Genomic DNA, 27268 nt, shown 5'->3' with positions numbered 1-27268 from the left:
CGTACGCCAAGAGTCAACCATGGAAATTTGATTTATTTCAAAGTAATGGCATAGCTTTCTTTTCTTTGAGACAACTTTTGGACCTTCTGTAATACTTTTGATGCAAGAATGTTCATTATTCGTAAAATAACGACCTGAATGTATTCATCTGTGATATATTAGTGAAGGACATTGCTGAGAATAAAATAAGTTATTATATTATTTTTTTAATTTACATAGCTGTACTTAACGCAAAAGCAACTCTTTTGAATTAATCACCGATTTATAATAATAATAATACTAATCTTAAAGATATAATCTAATACTAATACTAATACTAGCTAATACTAATCGTAAAGCAGTAATGCGTTTCGGTTTGAAGGATGACGACGTGCTAAATGTCTATAGGCTCGAGCAACTACTTAACACCAGGTGGGCTGTGAGCTCATGCAGGCATTTAAGCAATAAAAAAAATGTACAAAAAATAAAAACAAAAATAATAAAAATGACGAGGCTTGGAAACGGTTACTGGCTCATTTAGTAAACATTCTTGTAATACATATAAGCATGTCATCGAAGTAGAAACAAAGTGTAAAGAGAAATATATTATTTATTATTTATTTTGTTTCTAATAATACAATTCAGCTTAAGTCATTCTTAACATAAACATGTAGGAATATCTATTTGCGAAATATACTTTTACTGTCCTGAGGTAATCGGTTTTCTAAAATTAAAACTTTTGGAATATATCAGAATTGCTAGATGACTGTGTAACAATTGTTCGGTTAAGTTATTTAATTATAATTAAAATTTAGAGTTCGGAGCTGCAAGTATGCAATTGAAATGTATTATTTATATTTTCCTATCTAATGCTGGTAGCCTTCAGAGGCTGTGCCAGCGTAGTCAAACGAGTGGGTAAACTCACAGGGCTCCAACCTGTGGACGTTGTTAAAACTAGCCCTAGCAAGAGCAGTGCTTCACAGAATCTACCACCGGATCGGAAACGCGACCCACTGAGAAGATCCGGCGAGAAACTCAGTGGGCTGTGTCTGTGGGTTAATTTACTCGCAGAACCCTTTATCGCAAGCGACGGATTCGGCGAGGACGGTGAACGGTGCTTGAGGTACCTAACGCCACCGATAAAGGACCGGGAGGATCCGTAATGACGTGTTCAGGGCGACGTCGACTGTTTACCATTCGGTCCGCAGGATCGGGTATAACCAATGAACTGCAATGACACATCAGTGCAAGAAAATGGAGAAATAGTATTTTTTAAGTGTTGAAGTTATTGTAGGCTACAGGATAGAGCTTGTTGTGCTCGTATCGAGCTTTGCGACTGTTTAAAGCTCACAGATAAAAGTTTCAAAGTGAGAAGCGGTATTCACACTGTGAGGTCTATGGGCTCCCGTGACTACTTCAGACTGGGTGAGTCGTTCATTCACCCGTCTTAAAAAAAGGGTGCGTGTACTTATGTACGCGCGTAAGAAGTTATACTTTATTTTTATTAAATTTATTACTTTTTTTTATTTAAATTTTAATCAATTTGAAAAAAAATCGATTAAACAACATCCTCAAACACGCATATTGGACATCCCTTTTCTTGACATCGTATAAATTCGGTAATTCTCGGTACGGTTCGGAAAGTTCACCTGCGGCTATATTCAGACTCACCAAGTTACGTCGGTCGTATTGTAATGAACGATTTAGTGGGCAACTTCATTTCTGTTAATTTTGTGTCACGGTGCGCGCGCATCGTAAAATTTCACTCTCATCAATTTTTCATAACGCGCCTAAAGAAGTATAACTTCAAAAAAAGATCTGATTGTATGTTCTCGATCTGATCTCTAGAGTTAATTCAAGGTATCCCTTATGAGCCGAATGAATCTTGGAAAGCAAAATACGAGTCACGTAAACGATTTTGAAGCTTACCAGAAGTTTGTTTGTTTGAACGAGAATTTCTGTCAATTATGTTATCATTTTATTTATAGCTAAAGTGGGTGGACGACGGACCACCCGGTTTTAAGTGGCCACCGAATCCCATAGACATCAACCACGTTATTGCCACCGCCTCTCTTGAGATATAAGAAATTCTGTTTTTACAGTACAACGGCTGCCTCACTCATCAAATCGAAATGCATTACTGGTTCACGGCAGAAATACGCAGGGTGGTGATGCCTACCCGTGTGTACCCACAAAACGTCCTAATACCAATAAAATTTTGGTTTATATTCTCTGTAATGTATGTATCATCATTGGGTATTATTATTATTTTTGTTTGTAATAACAATTTACTTTTTTATATTGCTTTAGTATAATACAATCTTTTTATTACTACAATATCGATTTAAACTTATAACTCGAGTGTTACTAAGTGAATATTCCATTGACAGTTTTCTCTTTTTGTTCTATATAAGCAAAGAAAAAGTTCACATGTTTATTATTTACATTTTCTTGATTAAAATCTTTTGTTTTTCTATCGGTCTACTGGGAGTAAGGTAGCAAGTACAGAGAGAGAGAAGTGATATTATCAGCACCACACCCGGTCACCGTCCTCGTCGAACACGAATTAGCCCATAGACACAGCCCACTGAGTTTCTCGCCGGATCTTCTCAGTGGGTTGCGTTTCCGATCCGGTGGTAGATTCTGCCAAGCACTGCTTTTGCTAGGGTCAGTCTTAGCAACTCTCCGGTTTGAGCCCCGTGAGCTCACCTACTAGTAAGGTTACGCTGAAATAGCCTCGGTAGGGGAAAAAAAGGACCACATTGGGTTATAAGGTTGAAGTTACAATAGCTGTTTAAAATTTTTGTTTGGAACGTATAACTTCACGGCAGACATAGGCAGAATTGTGGTCGCTACCCATGCGGACTCACAAGACGTCCTACCACCAGTAAATTCTTGATGAATATAACTACACCTTATAAGATAAAATCGATCATAGCTGTGTTAAAACAGAGATAACTGCGTCAATTACTTAACAGTAGACGGTAGGTAGCGGCTTGGCTCTGCCCCTGGCATTGCTGAGGTCCATGGACGACGTCTGCCTACAAAGGCAATAAAAAAAATTCAAATATATTTCATTTTATTAACCTCATCCATATCAATCTACATATTGCAAAACTATTTACTTAACTAAAATTAATCAGCCTTATTCGTTAATGTTATGATTATTGTTTAATTATTATATGTAAGATATATGTATAAGATGTAAATGATAGTTTAGGACGGTATTCATGAGAATTGATGCACAAAATTTCTATTATAAACACGAGTGGTACTGCTCTACTAGAGTCAGTGTTAGCAATGTCGTCAGGTTTGAGCCCCGTAAGCTCACTTACTCGCCCAGTGAACCTAGAATAACCCCTCGAGAGGTTAATAAAATTGGCAAAAAAAAAAGTCGCAAAATTTATTCAGTTTTAAAATTGTTTTTACATAAATTTTCAGTTGTATCAATATTATGTTTAAACTCCATTTTTAAAGGTTTTTTTTTTATGAATTGTAAACACATTTAGATACTTTTTCATCGCCTCCGTGCAAGCGGTTCATTATGAATATTCATTTTTAATTTAAAAAAAAGCGTTCTCTCGCAACACTTGGTTCGCGCTCAGAAGGGCATTCGAGCCGAATCCAGAATTTGAGCTCATCTTTCTAGACGATTTACGGCATTTACATCGTCTATAGCAGGGTTTCCCAAACTTATTTTGTCTACTGCCCACTTTGGGAATAAATTCTTTTTTGGCGCCCCTCTTTTTTCACCTACCTAAAAACCACTATAGTGAGAGCTCAGACGGTGTCTAAAAGAAGAAATTACACAATGCCTCCCAAACCTCTACACAACGCTCCCTTTTCTTCCGGATCTCTTACCGCCCCTCTTTAGGCCTGCAGCGCCCACAAGGGGGCGTTATCGCCCACTTTGAGAAAGGCTGGTCTATAGTATAAACTAAAAAGCACGTGAGGTACAACCGATTTCGCTAAAAAAACCAAACAAAAAACTATAAGCCGTCGATCACACGCTTTATTATTTTGTTTATCGAATTGAAGAGGAAAACGAAAAATAGATTTTATTTTTATTTTCGGCTTATCATTTTGTCTATAAGCTTGTCGTTATGTCACTAAAACGCGTCTCCGGCTGCGACGGTGGCATCGCAAATAACGACTAATGTTTCAGCGCGACGCTCAGTTTATCGTATTGTTGATTGTACTTACATTACCCGAGATACGGATAGAACAGTATGATAACGCGTTATTTAGTCTACGCTGTTTATGCTCATAGTTATCGGACACCATGAATAAATATAATCTTATCATTAATACATGTAAAACTCTACTTATTTTGTAAATAGACGTATTATGGCTGTTCCAATTTTTCGTTAAATTGGGTGCCATGAATTTATCGACCACATCTGATAATATCAAAATATCAAATATTTTTTTATGAACAGTTATGATTTATTCCGGAAATACGCAACAGTAGTAGCAATACCGTTTAACTAATCTTAATATTTTTATTGTTTAAAAATTATTTGCACATTGGCTTTGTTATTATTAGCCTTGGCATGCAAATTGATTTGAGTGTCTTTAAAATCCACCCGAAAAATATCTTTATTGATCCTGTTATTTCAAACACCGATCATTTTTCACAGGCAGTCCAAACAAGATCGCGTGACTGAGTTCACTATACCGTTCTCTGTATACAACGCTTCAGGTTTTCAGAGCTCAGTCGTTCAGCAATTCAGTTAGCGTGTACACTCCGAGAGGACCGCACGTCCTTTCAGTTCGAACCTAAAAAATTAACATTCGAAACTTTCATAAAAAACATCGATTTTGGTTTTAAATTATTGTTCGCGATTTTTCGGTGGTCAATCGTGTTATTGCCAAAATAGGTGTGACGGTGGGTGATGGTGTGGTCCGGGAGGTATGGTCAGACCGGCCGCCGTGCAACGGTGCCGATGTCAACTGGACAGTATGCTATTTTCACATAAAGGCCATACTCAACATCCTCATGCCGTTTTATGATGACATGGTTAGTTTTAGATTAGTTTCTCTTAATCCCTAAATAGCATGATTTCTGGAACTTTAAAATTAAATCGAGATGCTTTAAATCGTGCGTAAGCTTTAGCATGGTCATGTATCAACAGTCGGTTGACTGGAGCTTCTGATATTACCGTGAGATCAGCGTGATACGTGTGCTTATGAGAAACGTGCATATAGTCATCTGGGGTACTATTCATTATTCAGACGCTTCCCGAGAATGGGTTAGCTCACGGCCCACCTGACGTTAAGTGGATGCTTGAGCCTTAATTACTGCAACCTGTATGCCGTTTTACACTAGGTGGAAGCTTTAGTTATGAAACCGAAAATCGTGAATGCTTCCAAAATGAGTGCTTCCAAAGCTTTGAATGACCGATTATATAGGCAGAACTAAGTAAATAGACTCCAGATACTGATTGTGCTTTTTCCGTGAACTTTTCAGCGAATTTATTTTAAGTTAGTGTATTTTTATATTCATGTCATCTCAGTTAGCAAAGGAAATCTTATTTTCTCACCACTGAGATCTGCACTATGAGGATGTCTTTGTTTATTTATTTTGAAGATAAATAATTTATATTTATTGCTAAGCTCAGTACCAATAGTCACAAAAGATTGATCATTTAAAAAAATCAATCTTACTTGACATTACTAGAAAATTTACAGTGAGTGTCAATTTGTAAACAAACAAAGTAAAACTCTGCATTTAAGGCGTTTGTTAGTATCAATTGTGGTAATATAATCAGAACGAAATCGTTATAAGGCGGTCAAGTGAAAAGCTTTTAAGAAACTTAAAAGCTAACTGCGTCTCAAATCATGTACAAGCTTTCATAGTCGCGAGTGATAACAAAATATCTTCGCAACAATAAAATTAATCTTTGTTTTTCTAAAATCATTTTAATTAGCGAAGAATACGAACATCAAAGTGTAATGTGAAGTCAAGTCATATTTAGAAATGAATTTTATTACGTATTTTATAAAATCGCGTCATAAAATTGCAATGAACAGTGGAAAGGTGTGATGGCAGAGAATGCCTGCAGTTGTAGCAACAAAACAGTTAATATTAAGGGGTTATATGCATGAGAGAATATTGAATTAGGAAGGTGATTGTAACTTTCATCGTCATCATCATCATCATCAGTCTACAGTCGTCCACTGCTGGACATAAGCATCTTCCAATCCACACCACAATAGGTACTTAACCTAGCTTTAACTCTAGTAGCTTTTTTAATACCTAATAATATCCGAAGCGTCTATGGTACGACCAGAGAAGGCCACCACTACCACATCGATGTTAATCGGCTTTTTTATTTATTGCTTAGATGGGTGGACGAGCTCACAGTCCACCTGGTGTTAAGTGGTTACTGGAGCCCATAGACATCTACAACGTAAATGCGCCATCCACCTTGAGATATAAGTTCTAGCATCTCAGTATAGTTACAACGGCTGCCCCACCCTTCAAACCGAAACGCATTACTGCTTCACGGCAGAAATAGGCAGGGTGGTGGTACCTACCCGCGCGGACTCACAAGAGATCCTACCACCAGTAAAGCTTATTAATAAATAAACTAGAGGTCCCCAGGCCAGTCACCGATCTCGTCGAACCCGTTGCTCATGACGAAGGGTTCGGCGAGTAAATTAACTCATAGACACAGCCGACTAAGTTTCTCGCCGGATCTTCTCATTGGGCCGCGTTACTGATCCGATGGTAGATTCTGCGAAGCACTGCTCTTGCTAGGGTCAGTGTTAGCAACACTCCCGGTTTGAGACCCGTGAGCTCACCTACTAGCTCGATGAATAACCCCTCAAGGTTACTAGAAAAAATAGAAAAAAAAACACACTCGTTTTTAAATATATCCGCGACCGATTGTTTTTTTAATTTTCATAAGCTATACTTTTTAATTCATTACTGGTGGTAGAATGTGTTTTGTGAGCACCCACGGATAAGTGTTGACCATTGGCCTGTATATACATAGCTACAATGTGTTTTATTTTGAAGAATTTTACGAACGTTGTACTGAATTTGAGACTTTATGTCTTAAATTGGGATCAGAATTTGCGTTATAATATTTATGAGCAAGGTAACCGCTTACAGTAAGGTGAGCCGTGACTCGATCTTAACAAATAAAAACTGTTTTAGAAGTTAATTAGCTTCTAACATAGCCCGACCCAACATTTTTCTTTTATTAACACAATTTATGGTATAACTATGGTTCCAATGACAAGCTTATTAAAAACTAAATTAACTATACTGAGACCTTAGAACTTATATCTCAATGTGGGTGGCGCATTTACGTTGTAGATATCTATAGGCATCGGTAGCCACTTAACACCAGGTAGGCTGTCAGTCGTTCACCCTTCTAAGCAATAAAAAGAAACAAAAAAATATATTTAAAAAACAAAAACAGCGCCATCATGAAAATAAAAGTCATTGATATTACACAGACAAATTTTTTTACATTAAAAACGTTTATATTCACAGTGCTATCTATCTATGGCCTGTATATGAATATATCGACCTCTGAAAGCCAGAATCACGTTTTATGATGAAACATGACTTATTAGGGTACGAAGATTATTTGGAGGCTCATAATTTTGCAAAATTGATATAGGATTTGTTACCAAAGTACTTTTGTCTTATGTATATTCATTCATACGTGGTGTGAATACTGAAAATAGTTTTGTGATTGAATAAGTCAATGAACGCCGACGTACCTAATTTGTTATTGGAAAAAAACGAGTATTTTAGGAATTACTAGTGATTAGTATCTTTCTTATTTGCGTGCTAGATTTTATAATAATACCAGCTGACCCGGCAGACTTTGTAGTGCCTCAATCGATAAATAAAAGACTTAAGCTTTTGTATAAAATAAACTGAAAACAAACAAAAGAATCCGTCCGATGGGGGACACATGAACGGGAAAACAAAATTGTTATTTTTATTTTATTCTTCTTTTTTGTTGCCTTTGTAGGCAGACGAGCATACGGCCCACCTAAGTGGTCACCGTCGTTCATGGACGTCAGCAATGCCAGGGGCAGAGCCAAGCCGCTGCCCACCATACCATACTACCGTATCCGATTTGAGAGTCCGACCTAAGCGGTAGTAAGACCTTTGATAGAACTAAATTAACTGTACTGAGACCTTAGAACTTATATCTCAAGGTGGGTGTCGCATTTACGTTGTAGATGTCTATGGGCTCCAGTAACCACTTAACACCAGGTGGGCTGTGAGCTCATCCACCCATCTAAGCAATAGAAAAAAAAAGAAAAACTAGACCATGCGAATTTAGTTACACTTCAAAAACGACTACTAAATACTAAATAAGAAACTCGCTTTTATTATTATTATTTTTTTTTTTTTTTTATGGTTACTGGAGCCCATAGACATCTACAACGTAAATGCGCCACCCACCTTGAGATATAAGTTCGGAAGTTTCAAGTATAGTTACAACGGCTGCCCCACCCTTCAAACCGAAACGCATTACTGCTTCACGGCAGAAATAAGTAGGGTGGTGGTACCTACCCGCGTGGACTCTTAAAAGGTCCTACCACCAGTAGATATTATTTAAAGATACGATAGTTCGTGACCAAGAAAGCTGTGAACTTAAGTAGACGCTTTCTCTGTTTCTCACGAGTTCCAGAAAAAGTTAAAACCAATCGCTAAGTTGCGTATAAGCACCGGTGAACTCAACGATTCCATATTTAACAAACCTTAAACAATTTTGTTTTAGGAAATATATGCAAATAAAATTGATATGTAATTTTTTTTTTGTGATAAAGCCTAACAACCTTGAGGCTATTTAGGACATAATAATCACTATATAGTATAAAACAAAGTCGCTTTCTCTGTCCCTATATCTGTCTGTCCCTATGTATGCTTAAATCTTTAAAACTACGCAACGGATTTTGATGCGGTTTTTTTTAATAGATAGAGTGATTGAAGAGAAAGGTTTATATATAATAACGTCCATTAAATAGTGGAGAAATCAATAATAAATTACAGTTTCCGAATCGAAGCGAGGGCGGGTCGCTGGTATGCAAATAAAATTGTTAAGTATCTTTTTTAAATTTTGATAAAACCTAATTAAAAAAATTTGATAAATCCTAGGGAACGTAAAGGTTAGCTTCACAGCTTAATCTCGTATTTTTAATTGTCATTATAATATTTCTGCCGCTTCGAATATTTCACGGTTCTAGTGATGACGGACAACTAAATTGTTTTACGTCGACATCTGAATTTTGCTCAAAGCGTTCGAAGCGACAGAAATAAATGTTTCCACATAATAATATTTTTATCATCAATACATATAATAATATATTCGCGTCTAAGCGTTGGCGATGTAGGCGTTCATTAGAACTCATTTCACGTTTATCTTATCCAGAACTTGCGTGAAATGTTTCAAATATATTTTTTTATTGCTTAGATGTGTCGACGAACTCACAGCTCACCTGGTGTTAATTGGTTACTGGAGCCCATAGACATCTACAACGTAAATGCGCCACCCACCATGAGATATAAGTTTTAAGGTCTCAAGTATAGTTACAACGGCTGCCCCACCCTTCAAACCCAAACGCGTTATTGCTTCACGGCAGAAACAGGCGGGGTGGTGTTACCTACCCGCGCGGTGATTATTTTGTACAAATTCAACATTTCAATTATCTCGACAGTTTATTGTACAATAAAACGCTTTGAACCCTAACATTTTCCTTTTGGAGTCAAAACCACAAAGTCCGTTTGATACCTAAACGAAATTTTCAATTTACCCTTCCTTTTAAACTCTGTTACATTTGTTTAAAATGAAATCAGCAGAGTTTAGGCTTTATGACTCAATTTACCATTTTTTATTTCCATTGTAGACACTTATTATAGACTGACAATCCGTGGGGTAAAAAAGTACTGGAGTGGAGATCTCGTACTGGACATTATAACAAGGGTAGTCAACCAATGAGATGTGGATAGACGACCTGGTCATAGTGGCTGGTAAGGATGCGATTTGATGCGAACCCGGTCACTGCCCTCGTCGAACCCGTCACTTGCGACGAAGTGCTCGACGAGTAAACTAACCCATAGACACAGCCCACTGAGTTTCTCGCCGGATCTTCATAGTGGGTCGCGTTTCCGATCCGGTGGTAGATTCTGCGAAGCACTGCTCTTGCTAAGGTCAGTGTTAGCAACATTTCGATTTGAGCTCCGTGAGCTCAACCACATGCGTTAGGGCGAAGCTGAAATAGCTTCTCAAGGCTATCAGCTTAGGTAGGAGGAAAAAAAAGATGCGAAGTAGACCTTGTACTGCGCGTCTGGGTAGACAACCAATGAAGTAAGCCGACGACCTGGTCAAAATATCTGGTAGGGTCTGAATGCGAAAAGCAAGAGACCGAAAAGAATGGAGTATATAATATGAAGAGACCTACACTCTGCATTGGGTGGATATGGGTTGAAGAAGAGAGGCAGATTGGAGTATACGGCTCTCCTATTTCTCAGTGGGTACTGGTACACAATAAGCCACGGATGCTGATGCCTGTATTTTTTTTTCATTGCTCTGGTAGGCAGACGAGCGCACGGCCCACCTGATGGTGAGTGGTTACCGTCGCCCGTGGACTTCAGCAATACCAGGGGCAGAGCCAAGCCGCTGCTTATCGTTAAGTACCCTCCACAAGCCTCATTTGAAGAAGGATAATTATGTCATAGCGATCGGGGAACAACGTGGAGGGGAGCTCATTCCAAAGCCGGATGGTATGTGGCAAAAAAGATCTCTGGAAGCGCGCTGTGGATGAACGCAGTGACTCCAAGTAGTATGGATGAACTCTACTCCAATGGCGGGTGGTGCGATGGTAAAAACGAGATGATGGTATCATATCAAACAATTCCTCAGAGCAATGTCAACTGTATCTGACACTGACACTCAGGAGTCCAGAAAAGCCTTGGATTATCTACGCGTGTCATCGTTGGTAGCAACGAATATTTAGAGAGGGAACCAGATGTCCTATTATCTGCCGAACGTAATCTTCAGTCGCAGATAAATACACGATGTTTTTATCAATACTTCTTAACCTGCTGTAAAGATAAGGTTCCAATAGCCAAAATGTTTTGTCAAATTTACATGATAATATGATGTGTTTTATAATTTACGATTAAAAATATATTTGTTCGTTGTTGAGTTTATCAATGGTTCACGGTAACTCTTCGATACGAAGTAGGCCGGAAGCCGGTCTGGTCTACTTACGCAACAGTGAAAGCTGGAAAAATATAAACACGTCTTTTGGAAAATTTCCCAAACCTTCTTTATATCTATACATATAATGTATTACTTTATTTATATCAAAATACAGTTTAGCTTAGTAAAACTATAGCACAAATTGAGTTGATCTATAAAGAGAAACAACACATCATTTTATATTTTAATATTTCAAAATATGCTTTTATATTTCTACTGTTCCTTCTAATGTTCTGATGTTTCAATATTCTAATTTCTATTTATGTCATCTAAAGATGAATGTTATGAATAACATATTAACATCTTTTAAGATTAATCGTATAGAGGTTACATATATATATAAATAAAATTGGGGTGTCTGTTTGTAATATTGAAATAACCCCTTTTTACTACATGCATATTATGAATACATATTATATACGGTACGAATACGTACACCGAAATAACATTTTTTACAATTTTTATCTGTCTGTTTGTTCCGGCTAATCTCTGGAACGGCTCGACCGATTTTGACGAAACTTTTACTGATTGGTAGCTGATGATATAAGGAGTTACTTAGACTACTTTTTTCAGACTAGATTTTCCCCGCAGCGTTACCCGCGCTACGAAAATAACAACGGGGAACATCACGAGACTCTGCTATCAATAATAAAATTTAATGATTCCGAAGCGAAGCGAGGGCGGGCTATTCTTAATAAGTTTATTACGGAAAGAAAAATTGGGATTTTAAACCAAATCAAATTTATATCAATGTGGACTGAATTTCTAGTCAGCTATTATATAATTCGTATTAGTATTTCAAGTGTTTATAAGAAATTGGCTCTGTCCCTGGCATTGCTGATGTCCATGGGCGACGGTAAGCACTCACCATAAGGCCATAAGATCGTCTGCATACAAGGACAATAAAAGCATTTTGCGAATTTGGGTTTTTCACGACACGCTGCTATACCATAAGCATCTTTAGTGTGAATTAAGTTAAAAAAATAGATATCCCTAGCGACATTTAAATCCTGATATTCGACCACAGAGGATAATAACCCAAAATTGCATCCAAATTAAGCGCCAGACTCAAACTGCTTATCATCGAATGACCTATCTATACACGCATCATAAATGTTACAAAGATATACGTAATCGTGCTATTGATATTTAATAATAAATTATATCGACACTGCGACATTATGTGGATATTACGTACAACCGCGTATAGACGATTTAGGAGCTAAGCATGTTTACGGATAGTGTGAAGATATTTTTCCTATGTTCACTGTTGCGTTAGGAGTCCAGACCAGCTCCCGGCCTATTTAAAATCAATTAAGTCGTCGTGGCTTATATGATAGGACGTCTGGTGCATTCGTATCTAGCGATGCACCGATGTTCGAATCCCACTGGCAAGTATCCATTTTTGGTATGAAATACGTACTTAGCAATTGTTCACGATTCACTTCCACGATGAAGGAATAGCATTGTGTAGTAAAATCAAAATCGCAAAATTATAATTCTCATAATTACTGGTCGTAGGACCTCTTGTGAATCCGTACGGGTAGGTACCACTAACCTGCCTATTTCTGTTGTGAAGCTGTAATGAGGATGGGGCAGACGTTGTAACTATACTAAGACCTTAGAAGCTTAAAATTCATATCTCAAGGTAGGTGGCGGCATTTACGTTGTCTATGGCCTTCAGTAACCATTTAACACCAGCTGTAAGTTCGTCCACCCACCTAAGCAATACAAAATATATAAATAAATAAAATAGTTTATCGCAACACATAAATATCACAAACCGAATACCCACTGGCGCGTACATAATGATGAGTATGTAAATACCGTGGACGAACTTGGAGGCGTTGGCCTCAAAAAGATACTTCACTCGTCGAAGCTTTGCAGAGAACGTTAACACTTCCCGAGCGGGCTGGGAAGCCATTGCTTATTCAGTACGGATTATAAAGATTCGATCAGAACCACATACGGGAAACAGCAAATTCCGTTAGGTCTTTGGCAATATATTGCACTCGCAGAAGTCGATTTTCTCATTTAGGTATTCATTTAGGCGGGAAATTGAATCGATTTGAGGTAACGGTCCGGTTCGTAATATAGTTAGGAGACCTCTTAGAAGACCCATCTAAAGATCTCTCAGTGCTCTATGTTTTTAAGTTTCCTAAGACCGAACTAACGAGAGATATTTTCACAATCTTTATTAAACATCTACTACCTATCAAAGCTGAAACGCGATTGCATGCAGCAGAGATGCGAATGTTGCGATGGATGTGTGGAGTAACGAGAATGGATATAATACGGAATGAATATGTTAGAGGAGGTTTGAAAGTGGCACCTGTGACAGAGAAGCTGAGAAGTGCGCGTTTGGGATGCTATGGACATGTGATGAGACGAAATGCAAATGAGGTTGGTAAGAAAATGGTATCTATGAATGTGGAAGGATATAAAGGAAGAGGTAGACCTAAGATAAAATGGATGGATTGCGTGAAAGACGATATGGGTAAGAGGGGAGTGAGTGAAGAAATGGTATATGATAGAAGAGTATGGAAGGAGAAAATATGTTGCGCCGACCCCAGGTAACTGGGAGAAGGGCAGGATAATGATGACACCTATCAAAGCCAATGATCGGACATTTACTCCACTATGCTTTCTTAACCATCGTAATGGCGGTACCATTCATCATTTTCGGTATCAAAGGTAAGCAACGCATCGAGCATTGCGATGTCGCCTTTTAAACATGATAATATAAATTGGATAAACATAAACCGAATCCACATTTGATTCAACTACGCTTTAGTGCCTCTTAAATTCATAGCTCTCGTATATATTTACAATGGTGCTGATTGTTACGACTGTGTCTAAAGTTTTAAGTCCCATCGTAAATAGCTTTTGTGGGGTTTTATAGGATGTATATTACCGTCTACATTGATACAAAGCTAGTGTTAGTTCAGTATCGATTTTTTGTTTTACCTATTCGCTGGTAACCTAAGAGGCTATTCGAGTTACGTCCGGACGGATAGGTAAGCTCACGGGCTCAACCTGAGAGAATTTGCTAACACTAGCCCTAGCAAGAGTAGTGCTTCGCAGTATCTACCACCGGATCGGAATCGCGACTGACCCACTGAGAAGATCCCTATTGTATTGTATTGATCAATTGGTTGACAACATTGAATTGTCTTAGTTATTATAAAATAAATAATAGTTTAAGAAACCTAACAAAATACGCTTTAATAGATAATAGTTTAACTAAATAATTCCAATTAAATAAATAATAGTTTAAATAATAGTTCAAAAAGCGTGGGGATATTATCAAAACAACCCTTCTACTCATATCTGTTCATAAAATATTTATAACTACTGGATACCATGCACGCCACGCTTTTTTACAATAAAATATTGTTATCTTACACTATTTTTAATTCAAATTTATTAAAATTTATTTTTCATTTTTTAGTTGAATTTCAATTTTTCATTTTTTTTTTAAATATTGAATTGTCATCGGTCTTTATTAAGTATACCAAATTTCGAGTTAATCCGACATTTTGAAGGGGGTCAAAATCATATTCAAAGATTCCGTTACATACTAACATTACTAGCATACATACGTCTGAAGCTAATAAAAGCGTATTAAATACCAAAATACGATACGACTGTCTTCCACAATATACAAATGAGTTTCCTCTAAATGTACATCAGCAAAATACACGAGAAGTAGCTTAAGGCTATTAGGCAAAAATACGTACAAAATATACGCCGCCTAAATCAAAATGGCAAAACACGGCTGGTTAAAACTAGAATTGAGAGAATATATTATTTCGACACCTCCATGCAATAAAATTGTAACTCATTTTTTGAGATTTTTGGTGAGAGTAAAATGAAAATTCCAAATATCATAGCTATTCAAGGTTTCACTCTACAATCTTCGAAAGTGTTGTTATCCTATGTTTTTAATGTGCACTATTGTCATGTACTTTAAGATTATAAAAAAAAAGTTGTTTTCATGGCTTTTCATGACTTACGTGAAAAACAATGCCTAGTCAAGTCACTTGAGTTACAGTGACAAACATTGTATGTCTGATTTACGTCCTTTATTTTTTTACTTATTATGTTTTTTATCTTTTCAAACAATTGTAACTCTGAGTTACAATTTTATTGCATGAAATTTGTATGTAAACGTTCAATTGTTTTTCATACAAATAATTGCAAATTTCTTAAAAATCCTATCATAATGGACATAAGTCACTATAACAGGATTAATATTAATTAAAATATTTGATTGTAAGACTAAAACTGCAGCTTACTGACAAAATTTATTAAAAGTTAATTAGAACAAACACTTATTAAATCATCGCACGCAGTACCTACCTACCATTTAAAATCAGTCGCTAATGACAGGAATAACAAAAAAATCAACTCCATTTTCTTGTTTGGTAACATTAATAAAATAGAATTCAATAACAATTAATTTTCATCATCACTTTTGTTATCTTCAGCTAATTGAGTTGAATGTGGAAGATTTAAGTAAAATTCTGGAATCGCGTTGCACTTGCATAAACTTACGAGATCTTTAAAATTTCCTGTGGAAATTGGGAGTATTTTATCGTTGAGTAATATTTTTTTTATTGCTTAGATAGGTGGACGAGCTCACAGCCCACCTGAAGTTAAGTGGTTACTGGAGCTCATAGACATCTACAACGTAAAACGTAAATGCGCCACCCACTAAAACGGGTAACGGAATACTTTCTTCCTCTGGCTGTTCACATGAGTTGTTTCTTTAATTCTTGTCGATTTTTAATGCGTTTCCAAGCAAATTTAATAGTTAGATATTGGCTGCTTAAATAATCATATTGGAAATATATTAAATCTTGGTTTTCTTTTTCTATTTTAATGTGTTTTAATTTAGACCACATTACTTTTTCTCATAACTATCCAAGTTGTTTTTATCCGTCAGAAGCCTTTAAAATCTAGAATTACATTCTGATCTAATTCAGCTACGACTAAGGCTCGCATGTTGTTATAGCACATCTAATTAAAGTGATCCATTGCTCTAGGTACGTAAATAATTTGATTTTTGTTCCGTAGTGCACGCAATGCATGCATGGCATATCCTTCAGATTGCGAATGTCCAACTTCAAAATAGTTATGTATAATCGATATGCCAAATATTTTACACGCATAGGAAACATAGCTATTATTATTCGGTTATGGTTTTGTCCGCCACAGCAATTAGAAAAAAAGTTAAATATGCAAAAGCCTTCTTCATATTTCTGTTTAATAAAAAGAAACACAGCCTGTTGTCTCATTCCATACGTATGAATATCCTTTGGACTTTCCTAAATTTAAGATGGTAAAATTATATACAGCAAATTTCCTTCTATAGTAAAATAATGAAACTTCAGACCGGGGTGTTGTCAAAACATTATGTAAGTCATAAATGGCTGTGACTATGCTTGGATTTCTTTTGGATTGAAACTTCTAAGTCAGATACAGAGGTTTTGGCTTATGAAATTCTATGTTGTATTCTTTATAAAACATATTTTTATACTGTCTAGAATTTGACACTTGTTCTGTTGGACAATTAACTTTCATCCGATCAACACAAAGTCCATATAATTTAGAGTATGTTAAAAAGTATAATTTGTAAAGTATAATTTGAAAGTTATTTTTCTTAGGGTATGGGAATCAATTCTAGGGGTTAATGATAATAATTTCTGACAGAATCTTTCACTGCATCTGGGATCAGATTTGTTCGACTATTATGACTTCCTCTTAAATCCCTTGTTATAATTCCTGTCCCTCCTGCATCTATCTCCTTGTAAATAGTTTGCAACCACATGTCGGTAATACAGAGAGTGTCGAAAATCATATTTTTACAAAACCTTTTCTTGTCGCCATCAGCATATAAATAGTAATTAAAGGACTAATGACGTCGTGAGTGACAAATAACTGATGTTGTTATTTATTTTCGTTAAACTCTGTCTACACATCTACATACAAAATTTACTTGCCTTGACTCAGACACCAAAAATCTTTAAAAATCGCATATCTCGCCGTTTCCGATATCCTTTCTTTACAATTTTTAATCATGTAAATCGCACACACAATGCAAGTAAACTCGGGCGACAAGATCGTAATGCATCTTAGGGGTCAGGCCCACACAAAAACTAATATCAAAGTCCGTGCAAAAACATTGTAACTCAGGTTACAATGCAGTAGCATGGTATTTTGTGTTCATAAACTCCAGAGTCATGCTGTGCAAAGATTGTGAATAAAGTTACAATTTTGTTGTATGTCATTGATTAGATATTCGTAATATTTTGTGTATTGTAAATAAAGTTACAATAACCTTGCAGGTTAATCTGTTTTTTTTGGGGATTTACAATGCATTTACCTCTTTCATAAAATCAAATTGAATAGGCGTAGAGTTACAATTATTACACAGAAAAAATCCTTTTTCTTTTTGTATAAGAATAGCATTGTAACTCAAAATTTGTAAAAAAATGAGTTACGATGTTATTGCATGGAGGTGTCGATTTTGCTTTTAATTAACTAGAGAAGCTTGCTGTAATAATTTCCAGTACGTACGGCAGTTTTGTCTCATACAGCTATGTGATTATTATTTTTAATTGGTTAGATGGGTGGACGAGCTCACAGCTCACTTGGTGTTAAGTGGTTACTGGAGCCCATAGACATCTACAACGTAAATGCGCCACACACCTTGAGATATAAGTTCTAAGGTCTCAAGTATAGTTACAACGGCTGCCCCACCCTTCAAACCGAAACGCATTACTGCTTCACGGCAAAAATAAGCGGGGTGGTGGTACCTACTCGCGCGGACTCACAAGTGGTCCTACCACTAGTAAATTTCACCTCGAATTCCACCTCGAATGGCACCAACCTATCTCTTTTGAGGGGAGGGGAAGAGGCAGCAGCATCCTCTGAGTATTATGCCAGCGTAATACAACCGCCAATCGACATTTAATAATGGTAAGGTCCGGCGGCTAGGTGTCCTCTCCCCTGGTTAAAGTTATGGGGTGACCTATCGAGGCGAGGTTGGTAAAATATCGCGATCCAAAGTGGCAAGCTGATTCTAGTCCAGCGGATTCCAGTGAACTGATGGGCCGCTATACCGTGACGTCTTAAATAGTATCAGGCGTCCTCGAAGTGAGGCGAGCGTAGGCGTGGTAATCCTTCCTATCTCTCCCAAGCTCTGTGTCGAGTGGATTTCGAGTTCTTGGGAGCGAGTGCTAAGGGTGTTCCGTAGCGAGGGGCCGATCCCATCTTAGTCGTCCCACAAAACCACGTGCCTCATTAGCATGAGGACTTCGTAAGAGATTCAGCCACCGACCAAAAAAAGGGTGTCACCATCCCATGTATTTCTGTCATTAAGCAGTCATGCATTCCGATTTGAAGGGTGAAACAATTATCTTTCTATACGATTGGGATTTCCCTCTCAAATCTCAAGAGAGGTGGCGGATTCACGTTGTTATGCCTATGGGCTCCTGTAATCACATAAAATCAAATGGGCGTAAGCTTGTTCACTCACGTACGAAATAAATTTAGAGAAAACAAAACACTTTTGTGTCCCGGATGGCATAGTAGTTGTGCAAAATCAATTAACTTTCTGACTGAATTCAAAGTTGGTTGGTGATTAGAAACCCAATATGTTTAAGCGACTGGTGGTAGTGGTAGTGGTGGTTTACTGGTGGTAGGACCTCTTGTGAGTCCGCGCGGGTAGGTACCACCGCCCCGCCTATTTCTGCCGTGAAGCAGTAATGCGTTTCGGTCTGAAGGGTGGAGCAGCCGTTGTAACTATACTGAGATCTTAGAACTTAAATCTCAAGGTGGGTGGCGCATTTACGTTGTAGATGTCCATGGGCTCCAGTAACCACTCAACACCAGGTGAGAAAGCGAAGCTGTATTATATTGTGTACCAAAAAAAAAAAAAACACAATTGCTACAAGAAATATAAAACCAGATCCAAATCTTGTATGTTCCGCCCCGAAATTCAATATACCACGAGTATGACATGTTACATTAGTTTTATCGTTCGGTCCCAAGAATCGCAGGAAAAAAAGAATGTAATTCACGATAATCGCCAAACTAAATCTGCAAGGGCCCGGCTAATAGGGCTGAAAGAAAGTTTGGTCAGCTTTTTTTTTATATTCCTTTATTATATTAATATTTATTCGAAGCTTAGGGAGTAGCGTAAATGTCGCAACGAGCCAGTACTTCGAAGCGTGAATAGCGCTGCAATAATTGCTATTCTATGATCAAGATAGGAGTTATTTAGGCAAGAATGTAAGGGTGGATAGTGGCTATGTTTATTCTGTCGCAGAGGTTGTTAATAGGAGTAGGAGTTTTTTTTTATGGCTTAGATGGGTAGACGAGCTCACAGCCCACCTGGTGTTAAGTGGTTACTGGAGCCCATAGACATCTACAACGTAAATGCGCCACCTACCTTGAGATATAAGTTCTAATGTCTCAAGTAATAGTTACAACGGCTGCCCCACCCTTCAAACCGAAACGCATTACTGTTTCACGGCAGAAATAGGCAGGGCGGTGATACCTACTCGTTCGGACTCACAAGAGGTCCTACAACCAGGAGTTTCGCATCCTTCTTAGGCTTAATTGCATTATGATGATTTTGATAGAAGACAAGCCCTTAATAATAAGGTTATTGTGTGATTTTTTTTCTAAAATTGGCCGTTGCTGGGTTGTTCAGGGAGAAAGCTTTATAAATAAAATGAAAGAAAAACACACAGAATCAACTTAAAACCAGGAAGGTAGTGGACAAAGAGAAGTCTGTCTTTAAACACATACTCTAGAAATTCTCGCTGCGCACTCTTGAGAATTCAAAGTGAAAATAAATAGTGTTTCGACCCTAAAAATACTGAATGTGATCTCAAGAGGAAAAACAAATAAAATTTAGGGTGAGCACAAAACCTAAGTTCTGATTTGATTATCGAATGTTATCCGTCCGAGAGGGGCAAAGTTGCACCAACAATGAGAGTTAGGGAAGCTATTAACATATTTTCTTATATTTTGTAAACGACTAGGCGTACTCGCCCGCTTCGCTGGGCATTTAAAATTAACATTATTATTTATTGTCATTATTATTAGGCAGTCCAACACTAATATAAATATTAGCCTATCCATTAAGTACATGTATTTTCTACATGGATACCAAGTTTCAAGTCAATCGGATGCATGGTTCAGTAGTTATTACGGAACATCCGTAAAAACCACTGTAGATTTATATATTAGTATTCTATTATATTTTTAAAGAATTCTTCACACTAAAATGATATCTTTACATATATAGGTTTATTTGTGATTGAATTACTCAAAATAATTCCTTCACCGGTATGATCTTCGTGGACACATGCTATGGTCGTCTAGATTTAGAAAAATTGGTGCTGCTCCATGATCTAAATGTAGATAAAATAGTTAATTATTACGCTGCGTTCCAATTCCAGCTTGAGGCAACAACACTGTTGAGACACCGACCTCATGTTTCAAGGTGAACGGTGATATTCACATTGTGAAATTTGTTCTCTTCTTAGTTGGACACTCTTGTCAGAGTGATTGTGGTTGCTATGACGATGTACACATAGAAACATTTTTAGGTTTCCCATGTTTTTGAAGATTGTCTTCCTGGTGATACGCTTCCAGATCTGGCGGTTCGAATCATTTCGAGTACCCTAAACCATAGTATTCCAGTTGTTTGTGTAATATCTGTTGTTGATGATATTTTGTGACCTCTATAAGCTCAGGTCTAATATAAAAAAGGAAAAAAAATACGTCTACAGCATTTTTTGCACCACAAATAATTTATCTCTTACCAACAATAGTATCAAATGGCGTTCTATCTCTAATCTCCCATTCATCGTTTCACTGTGAACAAAAGGAAATTAAGCGAAGTTCGAAAAGGGTTACTTTCTTGACATCAATGCCGCGGTCGCGCTTTTATGTGGTAGCTTAATTTATTAACTGTTCGTAAAACATTGAAAGAATAAAGTGCTTTTAAAATTTATAGATGTATTTCGTGTTTATACTCAATCGCTCACTGCCCTGCATATTTCTGTCGTGAAGAAGTTATCTATTAAGGCTCCTAACAAACTCATTGTTACTCCTATTTCAAGGTTAGACTTTAGGTACATTAGAAGTACAATTAGTACTTACCCATGTATTCTAACTACGCCAGCAGATAAGCTAATAAAATTTTCGACTTTGCTTTTATTACCCGATGTTATTTCTTCATCAAGGCGAATGCGTTTGGCAATTACGTTCGTATTTATTTAGAGTAAATCACATTCAGTATTTGAGCGAACGAAGTACCACTCGGCCACGAGTATGGGGGAAATTATTTGAGCGAACGAAATACCACTCAGTCACGAGAAGGGGGGAAATTATTATAATAAACGAATAAGCATATCGAGGGAAGGATTTAGTTAGAGCGACATTTTAGGAGAGCCAGTTTTGAAGTCGTCGTGGCCTAACGGATAAGACGTCCGGTGCATTCGTGTTGAGCGATGCACCGGTGTTCCAATCTCGGGCGGGTACCAATTTTTCTAATGAAATACGTACTCAAAAAATGTTCACGATTGACTTCCACGGTGAAGGAATAACATCGTGTAATAAAAATTAAACCTGCAAAATTATAATTTGCGTAATTACTGGTGGTAGGACCTCTTGTGAGTCCGCGCGAGTGGGTACCACCACCCTGTCTATTTCTGCCGTAAAGCAGTAATGCGTTTGACATTTGACGTTGTGAATGTCTATGGGTTCCAGTAACTACTTAACACCAGGTAGGCTGTGAGCTCGTCCACCCATCTGAGCAATAAAAAAAAAGCCATTTAAAGCTTATAATTTGGAAAAGATATAATGACAAAAAAAAACGTCTTCACCTATTTGAATGAGATAAACATAATTGAAGTTCAATTAAAATTTCAACATCGAATTGTTGATGTTAATATTATTAAGCGAAATGAAGCTTAAACCAAATAGCCTTACACTCCTCGATATTATATCCCAATATTTATAATACAGTAACCTATAATACGTGAAGTATGTTTTTTCTATTTATCTTTGGAACGAAGTTGCGACGATGCGGAGAAGTATCCTAACCGGGAAAAACCATCCGTAACGTAAGATTTTTATTGATAATGCACACACTGTACGACTTAACTTTGTAATAGCGTACAAATTAGTAATGCACACAGTGTACGACTTAACTTTGTAAAAACGTACAAAAAATAACTTTTTTTTTTCATTCATTGACCACGATTTCAGAGCGTTCGTTTGCGCAATACACTAACTCTTATGCAAACAACCGTGAATGAAGTGTACCACAATAAGTTCGCACGTTACTGAATGAGCGTGGGTTGTTGCGAAACCTCCAGTTTTATTTTCTTTATATCTCGAATAGAACTTTAAATTAATATTTTTATAATAAGAAGCTTCGTTCCTACCTGGTGTCCCATGACACCACACATCTTTTTTTTTTATTGCTTAGATGGGTGGACGAGCTCTGGAGCCCATAGACATCTACAATGTAAATGCTATAAATGCCGCCAACCACCTTGAGACATGAGTTCTATGGTCTCAATATAGTTACAACGACTGCCCCACCCTTCAAACCGAAACGCATTACTGCTTCACGGCAGAAATAGGCAAGGCGGTGGTACCTACTCACACTCACAAAAGGTGATACCATCAGTAATTACCCAAATTATAATTTTGCGGGTTTGATTTTTATCACACGAAGTCAATCGTGAACATTTCTTAAGTACGTATTTTATTAGAAAAATTGGTACCCGCCAGCGGAATTCGAACATCGGTGCATCGCTATCGCTAGGTTTTTTTTTTTTTTTATGATTGAAGGATTACTGGTGGCCCGGAGGCCTTTCCAGTTTCACCAGGACAGGTGGGCGAGCAAAGGCTTAGCCAGGAGGGGTGGGATTTGCTAACAGCTACCCGAGCGCCTCCGAAGGAGACCTAACAACTCAAGAGTAGCTGCTTCGCGAATGAATCTACTACCGGATCGGAATCGCGACCCGTTGAGAAGATCCGGCGAGAAACTCAGCGAGCTGATTCATGGGTTAGGTTGCACGGCGAACTCTTTGTCGAGTTCGACGAGTACGGTTACCGAGGTCCCTAAGCCTGCTCCTAGAGCTGAAGGCGTCTAGTGCAAAGGTTATTGGATCTGATGGATCCGTAAGGACGTGTCTAGGGCGTCGACGGTGACTGGCTCCTGCATGATCAGGGTTCGGGGAGTAGTCAGCGGCGGCTACTATAAGGCGATTATCATGACGCATAGCCTTATCGAAGTACCGTTCCGACGCTGACTTCATGTATTTCTGTATAGATTCGAGGCACAGGTCGTCGTGTAGGTCAACGTTCCTCACGAACCACGGAGCTCCGACGGCTAACCTGCAAAAGCGGGATTGTAGAGATTGAAGGGTGTCTATGTGTGTGCGGGCCGCGTGAGCGAACACCACACTCGCGTAAGTCATGACGGGCCTTATGCAAGTTTTGTAAAGTGTCACCTTGTTCCGAAGGGACATTTTACTCCGCTTACAGATCATGGGTATCGCTAGGTACGAATGCACCGGACGTCTTATCGTTTAGGCCACGACGACAAAATTGTATATTAGAACACGACACGTTCAATAATGTACATGGCAATATATTAAATGGCGTTATCACGTCAATAAGGGCTGCGCTCAAAACTATATCTCTTTACCCGGCACTTAAATACACAAAAAAATATATATTGAATATTGATTCTCAGAAAAGACAAAGCTGTGCAATTTTTTAACAAAGCCTTTCTGTCCACTTGAATTTTCGAATCAAAACACTAGCAGACAGAAAATCAATTACTCGAGAACAACGCACAGATTTTTAATTTAATCTTTTAATAACCATAATATTTACATTCTGTGTGCGATGTTCGGTAACGCTATTAATGTTTGCACACATACAATAAGTCGCACAGTGGTTCTCAACTTTTTTAGCGAGCATGACATATTGGAGGGCGTTTGTTTAATTTCTAGTAATTTTAACTCCGGAAATGTTTTTGGCTCAAGTGGAAGTTTTCTCAATTTTTAGATGCATAGTCTTCGTTATATAAGGGTGAGAAACGTTTTTTAAAGTTTCAAGATCTTTAGCAATGTAAATAATATTAATCACCTTATCCTTATTTGAAGCCGCATCCAAATTGGTTTGTTATATATGCATTGCCTGTGGGACTCAGCTGTCAATTAAAGTTGTGTGATCTGAGCTTGATAGACCGTTGTAAGTGAAAAAAAAAAGTTAGTTCCATGCACATGAAAAATAACATGAAATTTTAGTCTGGTAAAATGGTAATGAAATCGAATCAGACAATTCTGTATTCAACTAACCAAACAAAAACACCTGAAGAATTCAAGAAAATCGGATGAAAATGTAGAATCAACTCAATTCGTTTTTTTCTTTTTTGTTTACAATTAGCTTCAACACTGTATTCATGAATAATCTCATTTCTAACGCTATGATTCATATTTCCTCGAACAAATCGACAAGAAATAAAAGTAGCGTAAAAACATCGGAAGAATGTACTTTAATATTCATGAATTTCAAATGAGAATTCTCTCGAGTTATTTTATAGCTGAAAACCATCAATTCATGTGAATGACAAACATTGCTTTCTCTAGCATATGATAGACCTCTTCTGTAAATACTATATTTATAAGATTATAGGTGCTAAAGAGCTCAATCCCACATTACACAAAAGACTCAGTGGCTTAGTCAACCATTTATATAATATTAAAATAGTAAAGATATGTTTGTTCTGCTTTCCATACGGCGTCAGGTCGAAATGTGTTTAATTACAGATATGAATAGTTTATAGGTTTTTTTCTTCTTTTTTTATTGCATAGATGGGTGGACGAGCTCACAGCCCACCTGGTTTTAAGGGGTTACTGGAGCCCATAGACATCTACAACGTAAATGCGCCACCCACCTTGAGATATAAGTTCTAAAGTATCTAGTATAGTTACAACGGCTGCCTTACCCTTCAGACCGAAACGCATTACTGCTCCACCGCAGAAATAGGCGGGGTGGTGATACCTACCCGTGCGAACTCACAAGAAGTCCTACTGCCAGTATAAAAGTAGTGGTAGAAAGAATTTCAAGTTTTTATTACGATTAAAATACACTCGGCTGAATTATTTCAACCTGCTGGTGAAACCGTGGGGCATAACTGAATAAGATTATATAATTCTAAACACTGGACGTATCTGTCAGTTTTGATTTAATGGCTACAAAATTAATAATAAAACCAATTAACGGGGACTTTAAAGTTTAGGAGCCACTGTCCTAAATTATCAGGTGTTATGTCTGTAAAAATTTTCTGGTACGCAATCAAGTCTGCGCAATATCAGTCCTGAGTTATGGGTTTAATTAATATTACGGCTTTTACGTACGCCGTTCCGTAATGTTTATTACAGAACTTGTTTGTCAAAGAATATATCGTCTTTTCGCATTGAAAGTGTACAACTTCTTAAAATATTCGAAATTGAGTTAATATGCGAAATCATTTGGTATCACCAGTATTTTTCTCATTAATACTGTCAAAAGAGCGTAGTTTAGTTTTAGTTTTTTTTTTTTTAGTTTATTTACCTATATTTTGACTACTATTAACAAAATTAATATAAAATATTATCTTACTTTAAACAACAGATATGGTAACTGGTAAAAAATAAAAAATGAATGTTGCAAAGATGATTAATATTAAAAATATCACAATGTTAAACCTTAAAAACACTCTCCCGTAAATTTAGTAAGTTTTGAGATTATACAGTTTTAATGCGAGATGACGATATGTATGCTTAAAGGAATGAGTGTGTGGTCCGAAGCGATCGTGCGCTGTTTTAAGTCCATACAAACGTGCTCTACTGTCTTTTTTAAGTAATTACACAGAGCAATTATTTTTTAGTCGCAGATCAATTGGAATTTTAGGCAGCTGCTTGGCTAGCCTCTTAGGATAGCTGATGTGGCGGTGAAGAGATGGGGCAGATACTCATCTGATTAAAAAGTTTTTTTTGACGTTCAACAAGTATGTACTTTCATTTATGTTGAATAAAAAATTTTGATTTGATTTGATTTGATTTGGTTAGGTACAACTACCTCGCCTATTTCTGCCGTGAAGCAGTAATGCGTTTCGACTTGAAGGGCGGGGCAGCAGTTATAATGTTAAAACTGAGACCCTGCAACTCATGTTTTAAGGTGGGTGGCGGCATTTATGTTGTAGATGTCTATGGGCTCCAGTAGCCACTCAACATCAGGTGGGCCGTGAGCTCGTCCACCCATCTAAGGATTAAAAAAAGGTTAACTCTAACTGAAACTGTATCAAGAAAACATTTTATCAAGGCAGTTGAGATTTTTGTCATGATTTATGATAGACATTAGAATTCATGATATTTTGTCTATGAGGTTTGGAAGCTTCGAGAAAGCTGTCTGATTGATTGCACAGTATTTGGATTAAACAAAATTAGGGGCTCGAAATTACGGACGTAGCACGCAATGTGCAAAATAATCGCACCGGTTAAATTAACTAAAAATTACGATCTTCATTAGCTGCAAAGAACATTTCCATAATGTATTCAAGAAATATGAAAGGAATATTATTCTTTCCGGACGGCTTGGGGCTGAAAGGTTTTTACTCTTAATTAGCGTTTTTCATTTTGCATTAATTGTACAAAGTTGTACAAAAAAAAATTTGAAGCAGACCTTCGTATTATTGAAATTCATTTTAGCCATTTCTCGTTTATTGCCTTGAAACAAAATTATATCAATAAAAAAAGCAATTAAAGGAAAACATTTAAAAATAACGGCAATTACTATACTTGAGACCTTAGAACCTATATCTCAAGGTGGGTGGCGGTCAGTATAGTTACAACGGTAGCCCACCCTTCAAACCGAAACGCATTGCTGCTTCACGGCAAAAATAGACAGGGTGGTGGTACCTACCCGTGCGGACTCACATGAGGTAATCACCCAATGGAGAG

General features: G+C 37.3%; 1 protein-coding gene across 1 annotated transcript in view; it reads left to right on the top strand.

Moving 5' to 3' along the window:
- Positions 1 to 4712: 4712 nt before the first annotated feature.
- The window catches only part of NPFR (Neuropeptide F receptor), an 80543-nt gene continuing 57987 nt past the window's right edge, over positions 4713 to 27268 (top strand). Inside the window, exon 1 of the mRNA XM_089738828.1 lies at positions 4713 to 4999. Coding sequence (XP_089594954.1) covers positions 4979 to 4999 — 21 coding nt within the window. The 5' untranslated portion in view covers positions 4713 to 4978. The remainder of the gene's footprint in view (positions 5000 to 27268) is intronic.

The sequence above is a fragment of the Bombyx mandarina genome, chromosome 26 (assembly GCF_030267445.1).
Source record: "Bombyx mandarina strain Sakado chromosome 26, ASM3026744v2".
NCBI lineage: Eukaryota > Metazoa > Arthropoda > Insecta > Lepidoptera > Bombycidae > Bombyx > Bombyx mandarina.
This window is presented reverse-complemented; position numbering and strand designations above follow the sequence as displayed.